This window comes from Leuresthes tenuis, unplaced genomic scaffold (assembly GCF_036924035.1).
Source record: "Leuresthes tenuis unplaced genomic scaffold, fLeuTen1.0.hap1 SCAF_21, whole genome shotgun sequence".
NCBI classification, from domain to species: domain Eukaryota; kingdom Metazoa; phylum Chordata; class Actinopteri; order Atheriniformes; family Atherinopsidae; genus Leuresthes; species Leuresthes tenuis.
In genome coordinates, this window is record NW_027325375.1 from 28,259,978 (window position 1) to 28,275,938 (window position 15,961).

Genomic DNA, 15,961 nt, shown 5'->3' on the forward strand with positions numbered 1-15,961 from the left:
GAGCTTATTCTACCTGCTTTCATCTCAAACAGATCCAAAGCCATGTGACCCCACACGCAATTGTGTTCCTGCCCAACTCCGATGGCATGGAGATGCTGGTGTGTTATGAGGATGAAGGCGTCTACGTTAACACCTACGGACGCATCATCAAGGACGTTGTCCTGCAGTGGGGCGAGATGCCCACCTCTGTTGGTACGGGTCAAAGAAAGAAAACCAGCGTGTGTGAACTGCATAAATCGAATCAGCTTGTTCATTGCTAATGTTACACTTTGCTCTTTAGCTCATATCTGCTCAAACCAGATCATGGGCTGGGGAGAAAAGGCCATTGAGATCCGCTCTGTGGAGACCGGCCACTTGGACGGTGTCTTCATGCACAAACGAGCTCAGAGGCTGAAGTTCCTCTGTGAGAGGAATGACAAGGTAAGACTCGAAAACACTTAAAGATTTACACGGGTACACTGAGGCTGCTATTTGAAATCTTTTCACCAAGAGTTTAAAGAAGATCATTACTTTTGTCTGTCTGTTTAAAAAAATGTGAAACTTGAGAGAGCAGCAATCTCACCATTTATCCAGAGATCAGCCACCCAGTAATAATCTGCTACCAGAACTGAGTTATTTTGTTCATGTGTTTAACCAGTAGAAACACAAAGGATGGAAATAGGAAAGTTGCAGTCATACGGGGGGTTTATGCTGGACTTTGTCTCCAGCAGTGAAAGTTCACAACGATGACTCCAAAAAGTCATCTGCTCTCAACCGAGAAATCCTCCCATAAAGAGAGCCACACTAATCAGCTAACTTCATGTTTCAGGGTTCTTACTCCGTGTAAAAAAGTGTCATTTCCAGGTCTTTGCTAGACTGATCCCCCACAGATACTATGCATGTTCACGGGTGTGTAGGCGCCATCGGGTGGAGGAATGGGTTTCCCACCCATCATAAGGTTGACGGTTCAGTCGTCCTCTAAATGAATGCGTCTTAGGACAAGAACCTGATTTCCAAGTTGCTCATAACTGATTTGCTACTGTACCAAGAACTACAATCTTCTGGCAAATGGATTCAAAGCATAAAAGTACAGATGGTCAGAATATCCATTCGATATATCTCTACATATGTGTTCTTGGATCTCACAAATGGCCGAAAAGTCAACAGAGAAATAGTTTTTTTACAATTTTGAAATGGAAAATGTGTAGGAAGCCTGTGTTTGGCATGCAGAGTAGAGAGCAGGCTCACTGTTTTCTTCCATTTCTTTGCAGAGATGTTTGATGAAAGCACTGATTACACTATTATTGTTACTGAAGATGTAACTGTGTGCTGCCCCTCAGGTGTTCTTTGCCTCGGTGCGTTCTGGAGGCAGCAGCCAGGTGTACTTCATGACTCTGAACAGAAACTGCATCATGAACTGGTGAAGGAACAGCTGCTCTGGTCGGTGTGTGGAACCCAGCAGGGTCCTGAGAACCAAGTGCATCCGCAATCCTCGCTTAAGCATGCACACAAATGTGAACATCACTCTCTCTTTCTCTACAACTCACTCTCACTCAAGCACTCGTACTGCAAAGACAAACACACAATCTCACACACGAATAATCGCCAAATCCATTCCAGCCTGCACTCCTTAAGATGCAGTTTCTACAGAGGCCTCTTGATGAAGTTCTCCCTGGAATCCTCCTGAAAAATTGCTGATGAGCTTCAAATGTCAATACATCTATTAGTTTGTACTGTGTAAATATATTCTTGCTTGATTTACATTTCTTGGTGGACCTGTGTTCAGTTGTAACTATTTAGTTCCTAATTGTGAAGTGTGTTAACATTCCTCGATGGCTCTACAGTACGTTTAGAGGAAGGCATTATTTACCAGTAGTATATGTCGAAAATGAATCTGTAAATAGCACCCGACACTCAGATCAGAATCATCCGCGGGCCTCTTGGATGGCCACTGTCCAGGGACGTCAGATAAGCTAAATTCAAATGTTGGAACGGCCATCTGCTGTGGCTTGTGGGTCTCAATTGTTTTGGGTCACCCACAGTTTCAGAAAGGTTTAAAGGAAGGACTTTAGAGACATTAAAGTCAGGGCGAAGTAGCTTGTTTGAGTATTTTTAATCCTCTGCAGCAGATGATAGCCGGAGGCCCTGCTTTCTGTGTAGTTTTTATTTTTTTGTTTGTTTTGGGTTTTTTTTTCCAGCCTGAATGGCGAACAATCTTGCAAGTCTTTATCACATCAAATAGGCCTTGAGTGCTTTAAAAACTAAAGTAATTTCAGTTTAAAATCTAAAGAAATGATACAAACCAGTTGGAAGCTTTGCCGCCTTCTGCGGCTGAGGCAAAGCCATTAATTATCTGTCTCATTAGAGTTGTATCTAAACTTCTTGTTTTCATAGATTTACAAAATATACAAATTTGATATTTCTATGTAGTGATTCTGTATTGGTATTAGCCTACTGGTTTTCTTACTTTACTGTAATAATGTTGCCATTATATTGCAATATATCCTATTCTCTTGGAGTGTTTGGGGAGGGACAGTAGAGCGTGCGGCAGTGTGGCGACGGCTTTAGAGAGAAGAGAGGACGATATCTAAGAAATGTGGTGGGATCAGAGTGGTCTGCTCCACTGTATTATATTTTAGTTCTTGGATTGTTTCGTTGGTGTGGCTGTTTGTGTGAGAAGTGTTTGCAGTAGGACAGCGCTCTGTGTGGTGTAGCTCATTTACGTCTCGGTCCAGTAGAAAGGTTTAACGCACGGGGACTCTGCGGTACAACAGAGGCCTCCATCTCATCAAGCACTTTGGAGAACACGGCTGGAACTCATGAGACTTAATGTGTTTCATATCTTTGCATTCTGCCAAAGTTCAAATATATTTTGCAGCAAGGTGTGAATCAAGGCCAAAGGAAGAAAAGCTTAAATTGAGGCTGTATGTAAAGAGGAAAAAAAACTATTCCCACAGGTCACTCGCCAGTGTTTTCCTGGAGCTTTCTTTTAGTTCTGCCTGACCTTTTGTTAGTATAACAGTGTCATGCAGGTAACTTTCCCCTCCTGAATTAAGTTTTTAGTCAGTTAGTTCTCTTTGTGCACTTTGGTTGGTGCAGGTGGACATTTTAAAGGCACCAACTCCTGCCTTATGATGGAGTTGTTTTTTCTTTTCTGACAAATTAGTGCATCTGCTGACATGCATCTGTTGTTTTTGTGGTTTCCCAGTCTGAAAAGCTTGTGGTAGGTATGAGAGAGTCTTGGTTAGTGATCAGTGGAATAGACCGGTCTGATAGTTGCCATCAGATGCTGAAAGGGCAGATCCAGCCTATCAAGGAGAGGCGTTTTATATTGTCTTAACGAAAGCTATCAAGACTGCGGCACATGTTCAGGGCAGAGAGCAACAAGTCAGAGGTTATATAGATGGATGGTTTATGGGCATGGAAGAAACTTTACTTCAGTAGACATACATTTACAAATATATCTCCAGCAGATATTTTAGTGTGCATGTAAGCCATTGAAATAGATGATATAGTACTGTATCAAAATTTGTTTTCCCCTCAAGCAAAAGTTTTTGTTGTTAAATATCTCTTATGTGCCATGACCTACCGTACAGATTTCTCTGTTACACTCCACCAGGAGCTCTGGCTCTCATTGTTTAGTTTAGTTTGTTGTTTCCTTCTTCTTTTCATCAATCTGCCATGTTTACAGTTTAAGCAGTGCCTTGGATTTGGGAAGAAGAGAAGGTTTAGTAAAGGGTTGCGAGGCCACCTACCCCACCTTTACTCGTCTCTTACTTGAAATAACATGAAGAAGAAGAAGAGGCACAACCATATTTGGCCCCTTTTTATGATTAACATTTGGTGCCGGTTAAGTGCACTTAAATAAAATCCTGAATATCCCTTAAATAAGCTTGAGATGCCTTTTTGGCACCACAAATGATGACCTTAAAAGATAAACAGACAATGATCCAATCAGAAAGTGGCAATAACAGAGAAGCTGCTGCACGTTCATTAAAACTTGGAGTAAGGGATCCACTCACAGTGGGAGCCAGCATAGAGAAAAGCCATGTGTATGAAACCTGTTTGTAGAGATAACTTAGTCATTGCGCGCACGTCAACTGAAACTCTGTGATGTCTGCTCAGATAATATAGGTTCATGCTGCACAGATAAAATAAGCGCTTATCCTTCAATAATGTTTGATTGTGTAATCTTGTAGTGGGGAGAGTAGCCTGGTATATTCTGAGAAGCCTATTTTATAAATCTGTAAATTAGTCTATTGAGAAATAAAAGTGAATGTACATCTATATGACAGTTTGTATTTATATAAAAATGTGTTCAACACTATTAATCCAAGCACAATGTATTTTAAGGCAGAGCGATCAAAGCTATAACGGAGTGTAACGGGGAGATGGAAGCTCTTTTTTTCCTCATTCTGTTGGTCGTTGAGCTTGTTGGCGTGAAATCAGTCTAAACCGTTGTTGTTGATGAGCAAGTATTCAGCTGAGACTGCTGTGTGCATGTGGACAGTGTCCAGCGTTAGTTCAGCGTTTGTGTTGTGTTACCCAGGCAAAAATATAGTTCTTAGCAAAAGAGGCCTCCGGTACGGTGACTCGCACCTTGGTTTAGGATCCGGCCTCGGCTGTAAATTACCCACAGGGGCTGACGGGCTGTAGATCTTCTCAGGTGATCATCATAGATGGAGTTCGGTGAGAAATGCATTAATCAATTTGTCAAAAACAACGTGGTTGAAAAGTCGATAATCATTGGTTGACAGCTTAATATGTGCATGAAATACAGATTTTACACATCAAAGTCCGTTCACAGGTGTGCTGCTGCGGACGTGAGGGGAAAAGTCTAAAGAGCTGCGTGAAGCCTGCTGAACTGCTTCATTTCAGCTGGTATCCAAGACCACGAGCCTGAGGATGGGTTGGGAACATCGAAATCATTGGCTCGGCTGGTCTTTTTTGCCATGTTGGCTTGTGGGGCTCGCTGTGTTGCGGTCGGCCTTCAACAGGTTCGCTGAAGTCGTAGCAGAACCTTTAACACTTTGTGCATTAAGCTCTGATGTGTAAAACCAGCTGATTGCTCCTTTAACAGAAGTTTTGTTTTGAGCCAGTTGTGTTTGTTGGGTGAATGATGTCAGACTACTTAATTTGTAATTAAATAAGATCAAACTGTGTAACCTGGGCACACAGAAGATTTGAATACTGTAAAGTTTCAAAAATTCTAAAAGCAGCACAAATGTGTACAAAAAATAAGCCATAGCATCATCATTTACCTAAAAGAATTCATTTAAGTACAGAATTTGCACTGTTTGTCCTGAGGCTGTGATCTAACTGAGGAAGACGTTTCCAACAGCAGTGGGTCTCAGTCCGGGACACAGAAGAGAAGTTTTGGTTGTTGATTTAGCAAAAATAAGGCACCTTAGGATGTAAAATTGCTGCGTCATTTTACGCCAAGAGCCAATAAAAGACCCGAACCTCACAGCTCATTATCATTTGTGAAGATAAGTGGCTTTAAGTTTTAAATTTGATTTCTGAACAGCCGAGATGCACGTTCGTCATTCGAAAGAGAGACTTGAATTGAGAGAGGACGCTTCTTTATCAAAGCAATACAAGCATTTGAACAAATCAAAACCCTGACGCTCCATCTCAGTGTGGCTGGCAGGTTGTGATTCTCCAGTGGCCTTTGGCAGACTAAATGTAGGTTGGTTTGCGTGTTACAAAATCTTTCTGTACTTTAGTTTATCACAAGAAATAACTGCTTCTCTGTCAGCTTCACCAAGCACCTGTTAGGATGATTGCTGTGATGATGCATTCTCAGAAGCTGGGAAAGAAATGCTAAACGTGACAATTGACAACATCCTCTGTGACGGCTTCTCTTTGTTCTGAGTCACACGTGAACGCACTAACAGCTGTAGCTGAGAGGGAGGCAGAGAGCTCTAAATCATCAGGATCTTTGGACAGAAATCCAGTTTCCATCATTCTTTTTCAATAACTTTTTTTAAAACGGTAAACATCTTTGCAATGTTTCAGTGTGCGCGTGTCTGTGTTACTTGTGAGAGGTTAACACTAGATTGTATTTCATAAACTGATACTTTAAACTTTCAAAAGATTGTGTTGAATGAATTCATGTCTTAATACAGATTGTTTGAAAAATAAAAAACCTTGATCTCATTTCCGGCTCTAGTTGCTTTCTTTGTTTGTGATGTGATGAATGTTTGCTGCATTGCATTTTATTTTATTTAATTTATCTTTAAATTTATCCTTTTTGGACCCATTTTAGCTGCTACTTGATTTATATAAAAAAAAAAAGGTTTTTAAGAGGAAATCCTCTATTCCTCATTCTGTGAGTCAGAGAATGAGCAGCAGCATCACCTGGTGGCTAAAAAAAATAACAAACATATAACAAAAATAAACAATATAAATGTATAATTATACCCCAGGAAGTATTACCAACTCTAACCTTAAAGTTAAAGCTATTATGTATGAGAAATAAAAAAGTAAATCTAATTTTTCTGATTCATTTTTTTTATTCTGTTAATTGTTGAATGTGACTGAAGGAATTAAATTTGAGCCTAAATGTATATTATATTGATATAACGGCACTTCAGAAATCACACGAGCTGCGTGAGGTCGTCATAGAAGTTACAAAAGTTAGATTTACACGTGGAAAATCCTGACTATCACGAGACACTGTTGACACAGACAAACGCAGTTTGTTGCACGTGTTTTATGGAATAGCACAAAAATAAAAGAATTCTCTGGAGTGCATCTACAACTCGGTACAGACAGACTCTTTTGGCTTTAGTTTAAACTACATACGACACAGTTTAAATCCAAAAAGTGAACGCAGAGTTCAGTATTAAGACAGCATGCAGTGCAATTAAGCCACTACAAAATGAATCATGAGGAGTCACAACAATTTCAGAGGAAGGCCTAAAAAATAGGTCGCTCTTCCATGATCTTGCTTTCACAAAGAAACCACAATAACTAGTAGGAGAGGCAGTTATTTATTAATATTATGTACAATTATACCATAGTAATGTCCAGATAATACAATGACAAAGTCAAAGTATGAATACTGGCTCCTGCCTGTAAAGATGCGTCTTATTATGCTGTAATTTTTCCTCTTTCATTCCAGATCATTTTGAGTTGATTTAACTGTATCAATAGTTTCTAATAATCAGTGTATCTGAGGCACACAGGGAGAACATGGATAAAATATGTGTAAAACAAAACGGCAAGAAGCAAAATCAAATAAAACCCTTAGCGCAGATGTACTAAATATAAAGTGGCGGTAACATCTATTCAAAAACAAAAAAGTGACTACATGATATGCACCACGTCTGTGGATTTGATTTTTTTAAGTGTTAATGGTCCTAAGCGACTCCTCCTTCACATTAGCATTCTTAAGATACTGAGACAAATACGGTACAGAAAAATTTGAAGTGCATTTTGAACTTCATTGTAAACAAAGACAGAATTGTCCATTAATGTCTTCTCCTCTTCTTAACCGGAGGAGCAGTGTCTCTCAGGAGAAATGTGTGTGTGTGTGTGTGTGTGTGAATGAGTGTCTCGGATGTGTTAAAAGGCTTCAGGTAACAGTGGTTCTTGTGTTTTTATTGGAGCAGCTGAAGATTCAACTGTATTTGGTCACATTTGATATTTTACAGATTACATGTGTGTGTCCTGCTGTGCACTTTACACAGCAGTGGGTGGTGTGGGCTTGTCTTCCAAGTAGTGTCGGTGGGGGGGGGGTGGAAACTCATACCTAAGTCATATATATTATGTATTGTACAATGTTGCAGTTTTCTGTTGAATCTTACATACAGTGTGAGCACAAGGTGCAAACTGTGTCCCAAGATGGGAGCAGTGTGTGTCTGCTGGACGTGCGTGTGTTTGCTGTTTATGTGCATGGCTCAGTTCCAGATCTTAAGGAAGCTGTCCCAGGACCCCGTGGACGCCGCTATGCCGTCATCAGTCACCCCCAGACAGCTCACACGATTGTCATGGCCAGCCAGGACTCCTGCAGGAGGAACGGGGAAAAACAAAAGACCTCTTGTTACTGTTAAATGTTTTATTTAGTAAGTCACACAGTAGGGCTCAAGGCAGGCAGCTGTTTTCTCACAAATCACACCTAAACTTGAATTCAATTGTGATTAATGGGAAAAATCTTCAGGTATTTTGATTCAAAACCCTACTTCTAAAGAATTTGGGATACTGTAAATAAAAACAGGAGGCACTTCTAACAGTTTAACAGTTTCATTTTGGTCAATGTTGTCTGTTGTTGCAATAAACATGCTATAACCTTTGTATATGAATAACATAAGATAGTAAAGTATGTTAAGCTATGTTAAAACAACAAGACATTCCCAGTGTTTTTCTCGCCCGTTCCACCCACCTGCTCTGTCTCCCTTCATGGCGTCCCAGATGTTGCAGTTAAAGTCGTCATAGCCAGCCAGCAGTAGACGGCCGGAGCGTGAGAAAGCCACAGAGGTGATGCCACAGATGATGTTGTCGTGGCAATAGACGCTGAGCTCCTGGTCTGCTCGGAGGTCAAACAGCCTGCAGGTGGCGTCATCGGAGCCTGTGGCGAAGGCGCTGCCATTGGGAAAGAACTGTTGGGAAGCAAAGGGACATGTAGTCTGCTTAATTCCCTCCCAAAGCTAGAGACAAAACGGTGTGTGACGTCAACAAGATAAACTGGAGCTGCTCTGAGGATAATTCTTTTAAACAGTTCATGGAAGATAGAATCCTGGTACAGCTGATACCACCATTCCCAATTATTGTGTCACGAGTGTCTACTTTATAATATTATATAATACATATAATATAATAATAAAAAGGTCTTTGCTGTCTTCCGTTGGCCAGTCTAAACCTCCCCACCAAGTTTCATGAAATGAAGCCATACCTTCCCCTCGGTGCTGTTATAAAGGTAACACAAGGTAACTCGTGCCCTTGAGCACACTCACACAGGTGGCATTGATGTCCGACTCGTGGCCTGTGAAGGTCTGCCGGCACATGCTGTCCCTGATGTCCCACAGTTTGACCGAGGCGTCGCAGGCTCCGGACACGAAGATGCGCAGGTCGGGCGACAGGGACAGACTCATGACATCACCGGTGTGGCCCGAGAAAACTGTGGTCTGCTGACTCGTCTCAATGTCCCACATTGCACTGGGGCAAAGAACAAAGAGTGTCAACAGGGATCGGCTCAGGGGAGCATCTTACATGTTTTGTCCTGTGGAACTCACCACGTGGTGTCTCCTGAACTTGTGATGATTTGATTGTCATCGACGAAGCGGCAACATGACAGGTAACCTGAGATCAAAGAAGGTCAGAGGTTAATGAAACTTAATATCAAGTCCTGGGTGTCGGAGTGGCATTTCTATAATTAAAAAAAGGCATAAATATATATAAACTATACACCGAATGTACAAAACAATAAGATTAAGGGTTGGAAGAAAATGTGATTTTCATTTTATGCAAAAACATTTGGTACAAATGACAAAATGTTTTTAGTGTCAGTGCTTTAAACCTTAAGATAATTTAATTAAAAGTTACACAGGACACACAAAGAGGTGCTTTTCTTCGACACATTTTCTTTGAATAACAGAAAATTCTTCTCCTCAGACAAGCTAATATATTCATATATTTATATGGTTTTCTCAGGCTACATTCATATAAGCACTCATCTGGATTTTATATTGTTCATTATGACTATATTTGATATATAACAGAAATCTAAAGAGCTGTAGGAACAAACAGTCTGCTAAAACAACATGTTTACATGTGAAGCAAATACAGCAGCCATGGCGTCACAAATCAGTCTCATAAACAAGAGTTGATGTCCCAGCCTATTAAGACTGTGTTACCCTCTGATTAATTAACCGCACTAAAGCGATCATCATTGTTTAGAGGTTTGGGAGTGGTGCTTTCCCACGAGGCAGGGGTGTTGTGCACACTCATTTGAAACGTGTCATTAGTTTGACTCACAGAAGAAATCAAACACAAACCAGAGGTGGATGAGAGCTGTGTGCGATGCCCTCTCACCTGTATGACCGAGTAGTTCCCTGCTGACCCTGGCGTTGCCTTCGCGTGTCTTTAAGCAGTAGATGGAGCAGATGTTGTCCAGGCCTCCGCAGGCAACATAGTTCCCAGAGGGGGCATAAGCACAGGTCATTACCCAGGAGGAGCGCAGGGGAATGGCGTGTATCTAGGAGGAAAAAAGCAAAATCAAACGAAACCGTTAACTGTTAACATGATCATATAAATGGGTAAGTATTAAAGAGTCCGTATCAGGCTTTTTTGTACGTTCAAAACTTTAATTTGGAGTTCTATTAGAAGACATTTACATGCCTTAATGTTAAGAAAACACATACAGTCTCATACAGCCTCTTCTCCCTTTAGCTAATACCTGTTTAAGAGCACCCCTCCAAAAAGTCTTCTGTCATTGGTCAGCATGTTGGTCAAAAATATGCAGCGCAAGCTGCTCAATCATGTTTGTTTTTTTCCATCATTGTGAAATTCCCAATTCCCATCCTGTGCTTATATACTGGGACAAAGACGGGGCCAGTTAAGTGGTCAGGTCAAACTCTAACTGTAACTTGACTCAAATGTGTGTGTAGATGTACTGAATTAATATTGTATGAAGGTAGGGTTTAACTCCATCTTCACTTCTAGCTCAGACAAGTTATCTGATGACCTAATGACTTCTGACTTTACCTTATTAGTGGTGTAGCTGTCCCAGACGATCAGTTTTCCATCTTGAGAGGCACTAACCAGAAGCCTGCAGAGATGAGACAAGGAAGACATTTATGCCTTTTTCACACAGGCACCACAACACTAAAATCTTCTAGACACGTTCCAGAGGGGCTATGCAAGGGAGCGCAAATGTCTGCAGAATTCGCTCAAGACGTCTTGTCCAGATTATCCAATCAGCCACTTCGTGATTACTCAGGAAAATGACCACATGTGGCCATATAGCAAGTAATCCTGCAGAGCATTTACAGCTAGCAAGAATGTGTGCTGGTTTGCAACTTCATTCTCTTTTCTTCTCACCTTCATGTTGTTTTCTGCTCCCTTTTTCATATTGTTGTGTTTGAGTTTACAAAATATGTAGTAACATTATCAACATAAACAGTCATTGATCAAACTGCAGATGATTGGGAAAAAAGGGTCATCTGTTTTGTGAAGCTGTACTTGTTGCAGTGCTAACATTTTATTGTTCTCTAAGCACTGGCAATGAACAGACGCCACTAAAAAATTACATGTGATGACCAAAGTTGTTACAGTTCCCTATAATGGAGAATTAATGCCCCCAGATTTCATTACAATCTATCCAATATTTGTCAAGACATTTCAAAATGTCAGGATCTCATAAAAGGATCTGTTTGTAGATGTCACTTGATTCCCTGTTACTACTAAAAGAAAACAGCTTGGTTTTAGTTTAGCTGCATTTTCTGAAGCTCCTGATATCTGTGGCTTAACATTAAACCTTCTCTCAACATCACTTAGATATTTTCCTTGGACCAACCTCATAGAGAGTTAGAATCAACTGGGGATGCATTTTCTAATGCAGGGAGGAGTGTTGTTGCTTGATTTCACCACCAGAAATGAAAGGCTACAGTCTCACCTTGAGTCTGTACCCCAGTGCATGGCATAGATCTTGGCAAGGTGGCCACGGAGGGTGCGTCTTGTCCGCATCTGAATCCGTCCAACAGGATCCAGACCAGCAGCCATCTGGGTTGATGAGTAAATAGGTTTTTATTAAATCTACCTTTAATGGATAATGTGTTGTAAAAAGAGTTCTACACTAAAGGTGAAGCTGTGAAAACTAAAATAGTTTAGGAATAGCTAATTGTTTCGCTAAAGATGGACAAGGTTTGTTGATACACTTTTATCTAAGATTATTTTATTTGAGTATATTATTTATTGTTTCACAGATAATGCATATGAGGCTAATTTTCTTTAGCTTTGGAGAGTATTTTATGATCTTTGTCATCAGTGGATGGCAATCAAGGTTATGTTGCACATGGATATAATAAAAAGTAGTCACGACCCATAAACAACACTTAGAGGAATATGACAAAAAAACACTGGAGGCCTGAGTGAGGTCCAACAAAATCCTTTTTAACAAACAATGATGTTGTTAAAAATGTATGTCTGTGAATTTTGATGTTTATTGAAAAAGCTGCTCAACAGTCCTGAACCTTCTGTCACATTTCTCGTTTCATGATGTGCCAGATGTTTTACGTGGACTGCAGGCAGGCCAGTCCGACACCAGGACTCTTCTACTATGAAGCCATGCTGTTGTAATAGCTGTTACAAGCTGTGGTTTTGCATTGCCTTGCTGAAATATGCAAGCCATTTCATGAAATGCATTTGTCTGGATGGGAACAGACGTTGCTATAAAACCTGTATATACATTTCCACATTTATGGTGCCTTTCCAGATGTGCCAGTTCCATAGGCAGTAATTCACCCCTGTACCATCAGAGATGCATGGTTGATAAGAAGCCAAATGGTTCCTCTTCATTTAAGTCCAGAGGATGCAACGTTCATGATTTCATTTCAAAATTTTGATTTATCTGACCACAGTTTTCCTCTTTGTCTCAGTCCATAATAAGCGTTGGCCATGTAGGTGTTTCTTGATCATGTCCATATATGGCTTCTTCTTTGAAAGATAGCGCTTTAACCTGCATTTGTGGCTGGAACGATGAACTGTGTTCACAGACAATGATTTCTGAAGTGTTCCTCAGCCCGTGCAGTGATTTCCAGGACAGAGTCATGTTTGTTTTTAATGCAGAGCTACCAGAAGGTCTGAAGATCACCGGCATCCAATATTGATTTTCAGCCATGTCCCTTCCGCCATCATCGTTTGATGATGCTATGTACTGTATGTGATCAAATATTCTTTGCAGTTTAGCTTTGATGAACATTATTTAGACTGCTGAACCTATCTTTACTGCTGAGAGACTCTGCCTCCCTATGGTGATCTGTTTATACCTAATCATGTTACTGACTTCTTGCTAATTAACCTCACTACCTGTAATATGTTTCTCCAGCTATTTCCTTTTAGTGCCACTTACTTTTCTGGCCTGTGTTGCCATCACGTAATTAAAAACATGTTGAGATTCGATCAGGATCTCACGGTCATCTTAATATACTGTACAGCGTGTTCATTATTGTTCCATATTGATGACCATGAGTAATCTCTAAAATCAAACCCCCCAAATTACTGCCATACTGTATATCTCAGCACATCTGGTAGCATTTACCTGTGTCAGGGTTGAATCTCCACATGCTTTCCTGGCATCCTAATGGACGTGGAGGCAAAAAATTTAATTATGACACCACAAGTAAATATATCAGAATTTTAAAGCTAAAGATGAACTTTTAAAACAACATAAATGTGACTCACTTTTATCTGGTTCTTAAGCTGCTCAGCCTCCTGACGAAGCTGCTCCAACTCACTCATTTTTTAATCTGTCCAAGCGTCACCTGTCACCTGTTGGTTACAGCACAACTTTAAACTATGGGAATCCATTTAAATAAAGCAACACCTCAAATGTAATAAAACAGCTGGCTATGTATACTTCTAAATCCAATTTAGGATTAACACAGTTTTATGCTTTCATAATCCAGTAATTCTGGGGTCAACTTTCATCAAATACCATTCAATTAGAGTAAAGCGTTTACTATGTTTTTCTCCCCTGATTTGGAGAAATAAATAATCAAATAGTAGCACACATTTTAATCTCTAAAGTTCACCAAAGCCACAGTTAAAAAAAACCACTTGTAATCTGTTTAGGACCATGCAACCGTGTCAGGTTTAACTGGGGAGAATAATCTGTAATATCTAAGATAATACTGAGCATCCAGTTTTGCTACCAAACAGCAGAGAGTGAATGAATAGTCCCTTTAAAGCAGTACCCATACAGGTCAGCCAGACTTCATACAAATGCATCCTTACTTAGACCTTTAGATTACACTGCAACACAGTGTGGATGTATTCTCATTTGTGTGTCACCGGGTTCTCACGAACTCTAAGCCACATCACGTATTTAGTAGGAAGCCCAATTTCCTGTTCCTTTTACCGTAAAAGCACAGATACTCATTCAGCCTGTATTTGCATTTCAGCAGCAATTCAAATTCCTTAGAGCCCTCCACAGCAAACATGCATACAGTACACAATGCAAGGAAGGGCATTAAGCTATAGTTGACGACAGTTCCCTGGAGAGACCTGCGACCAGATGGATCACACAGCCCTAATGGAAGCCAAAAGGGGTGCATCATGAGTCTCCTAGCACAGCTGCTCATTTAGCCAGTGAGGAGAAGAAAAACCTGAGGGAGGTGGAGAAGATCAGGCCTGGATGAGTCCAGCCAGATGCTGCTTGTGAGCATCGACTGGAAGACAAGCTGATTCGTGATGAAGTCATGTCAGTGGACAGTGAGTAAAAGGGAGTGAAAGAGACGCAGATCCCACCTGGACTGATGTGCACCAGACAAGAGGCTACCTTCCTCTTGATGATGACTTTACAAGCCTTTTAGGACATGTTTCATAACACATGGTAACAGAAATCCAAAGATGCTAAAATTGACTGGCCCCACCCCTCTGGACACACATCTACACCACCACAGTATGGCTACATATGCAACTGGAGGAGAGTGCCGAGCCTCAGCCACCGCATACATGACAGAGAAGAAGTTAATGTCTCAGAATATGTGCGCACGACTACAGTATGTACATGCAATCCCACTGAAATAAAATCCACTGAAAAGAGACAGCGGTACCAAAGGCCGCAGATGCACTTCATGGAGATTTTATTTCACTATCAGCCGCATCAAAAGAGCCACATCAGAGGATTGGCCCTACGGATGCAAACCATTGATCAGCACAGTCATGGAGGCCTTGACTGCATCTCCTTTTACATAATGAGCTCGTAAAATGTAGATGCAACTGCAATAATTTGGTCAAAACGATTCCATGAATGCGCACATCTTCGCCCTGCCATCTTACGCAGAAAAGACTGACCGACTGTACGGCTGCTGTCACAGCGCCTGATAAAGGGTGGCTACCTGTTAATTCTCTCGATGGTTTTAACAAAAACTGAGAGCAACGTCCTCAAAATGTCGTGGAGGATTGAAAAAGCTGTCTTTTTCACGCATTAAAGATGAAGTTCAGGAGGGATCCACTGAAAAAGTTCCGTGTGTCACGACTAGGCTGTTTCCGATCCCTTCAGTAAACAGGCAGGCAGAGGAGGGCTACACACATTTCCATTTCTCGGCTTTAGAGGAGCTCCAGAAAAAAAGAAAAGAAAAGAAAAGAAAGATGAGATCTGCTGCTCTGCGTTACCGTTTCCTCACGCACGCGCTTCGCCCCTTTTCATGGCCGCTAAGTAAACAAAAACATTTTTATCCAAAACAGCGTAAACAATCAAAACTGGCCCCCAGATATTCCTCCGGCCCGCATCAAGGATCGTCCATTAAACGCTGTGCCGTCCGTTTTACTCCGGGTCTTCGTGACGTTATCCTCGTTTCCTTCCTCTCTGTTGTTGCCTCCTCCCTCCCTCTGCCGACACTTCATCAGGATGTCAGCCGCCCTCGACTCGAATCATTGAAATCTGCAGAGTGCATCATGTAGAAAATAATTAAACCAAGAAGAGACGGATGGCTTCAAGAACCAAGTTCTCAGAACTGTTTTTTCTTTTTGTTTGTTTTTTCATTTTACAATGAGAGGCAGGCCTCAGGATACTCACGGTCCCTGTTTTTCTATGAACATCATCATTCAGAAATAGGGTGCGGGGTCACGCAGAGAGCGTCTGCAGGATCCTCAAATCCCGGTCATGAAGCATGTGTGAACCACACCCACCTCTTAAATTCTGCCAACTTCCCATGTCCCCCCGCCCCTCATGCGCAGACCACTGCAGGTCTGATACTTCCCTCACATGGTCTTTACAGATGCCAGTGCTCCTTGAGGATTTAGCCTATGATCATTT

General features: G+C 41.2%; 2 protein-coding genes across 7 annotated transcripts in view; one reads left to right on the forward strand and one right to left on the reverse strand.

Moving 5' to 3' along the window:
• The window catches only part of mink1 (misshapen-like kinase 1), a 28,162-nt gene extending 22,024 nt beyond the window's left edge, over positions 1-6,138 (forward strand). For all 6 annotated transcript variants that reach the window (XM_072374909.1, XM_072374908.1, XM_072374910.1 and 3 more), the window contains 3 exons: positions 33-192; positions 281-420; positions 1,320-6,138. In XM_072374909.1, the coding sequence (XP_072231010.1) occupies positions 33-192; positions 281-420; positions 1,320-1,403 (384 nt within the window). In that variant the 3' untranslated portion in view covers positions 1,404-6,138. The remainder of the gene's footprint in view (positions 1-32; positions 193-280; positions 421-1,319) is intronic.
• Positions 6,139-6,954: 816 nt separating this feature from the next.
• gnb2 (guanine nucleotide binding protein (G protein), beta polypeptide 2) lies at positions 6,955-15,814 on the reverse strand. The gene is made up of 11 exons (XM_072374971.1): positions 15,722-15,814; positions 15,042-15,586; positions 13,384-13,470; positions 13,241-13,279; positions 11,597-11,703; positions 10,687-10,750; positions 10,015-10,177; positions 9,216-9,282; positions 8,937-9,138; positions 8,366-8,582; positions 6,955-7,990 (listed from the first exon to the last, which is right to left on the reverse strand). The coding sequence occupies exons 3-11, from the start codon at positions 13,438-13,440 to the stop codon at positions 7,884-7,886; spliced, it is 1,023 nt and encodes a 340-aa protein (XP_072231072.1). The 5' UTR covers positions 13,441-13,470; positions 15,042-15,586; positions 15,722-15,814; the 3' UTR covers positions 6,955-7,883.
• Positions 15,815-15,961: the final 147 nt, after the last annotated feature.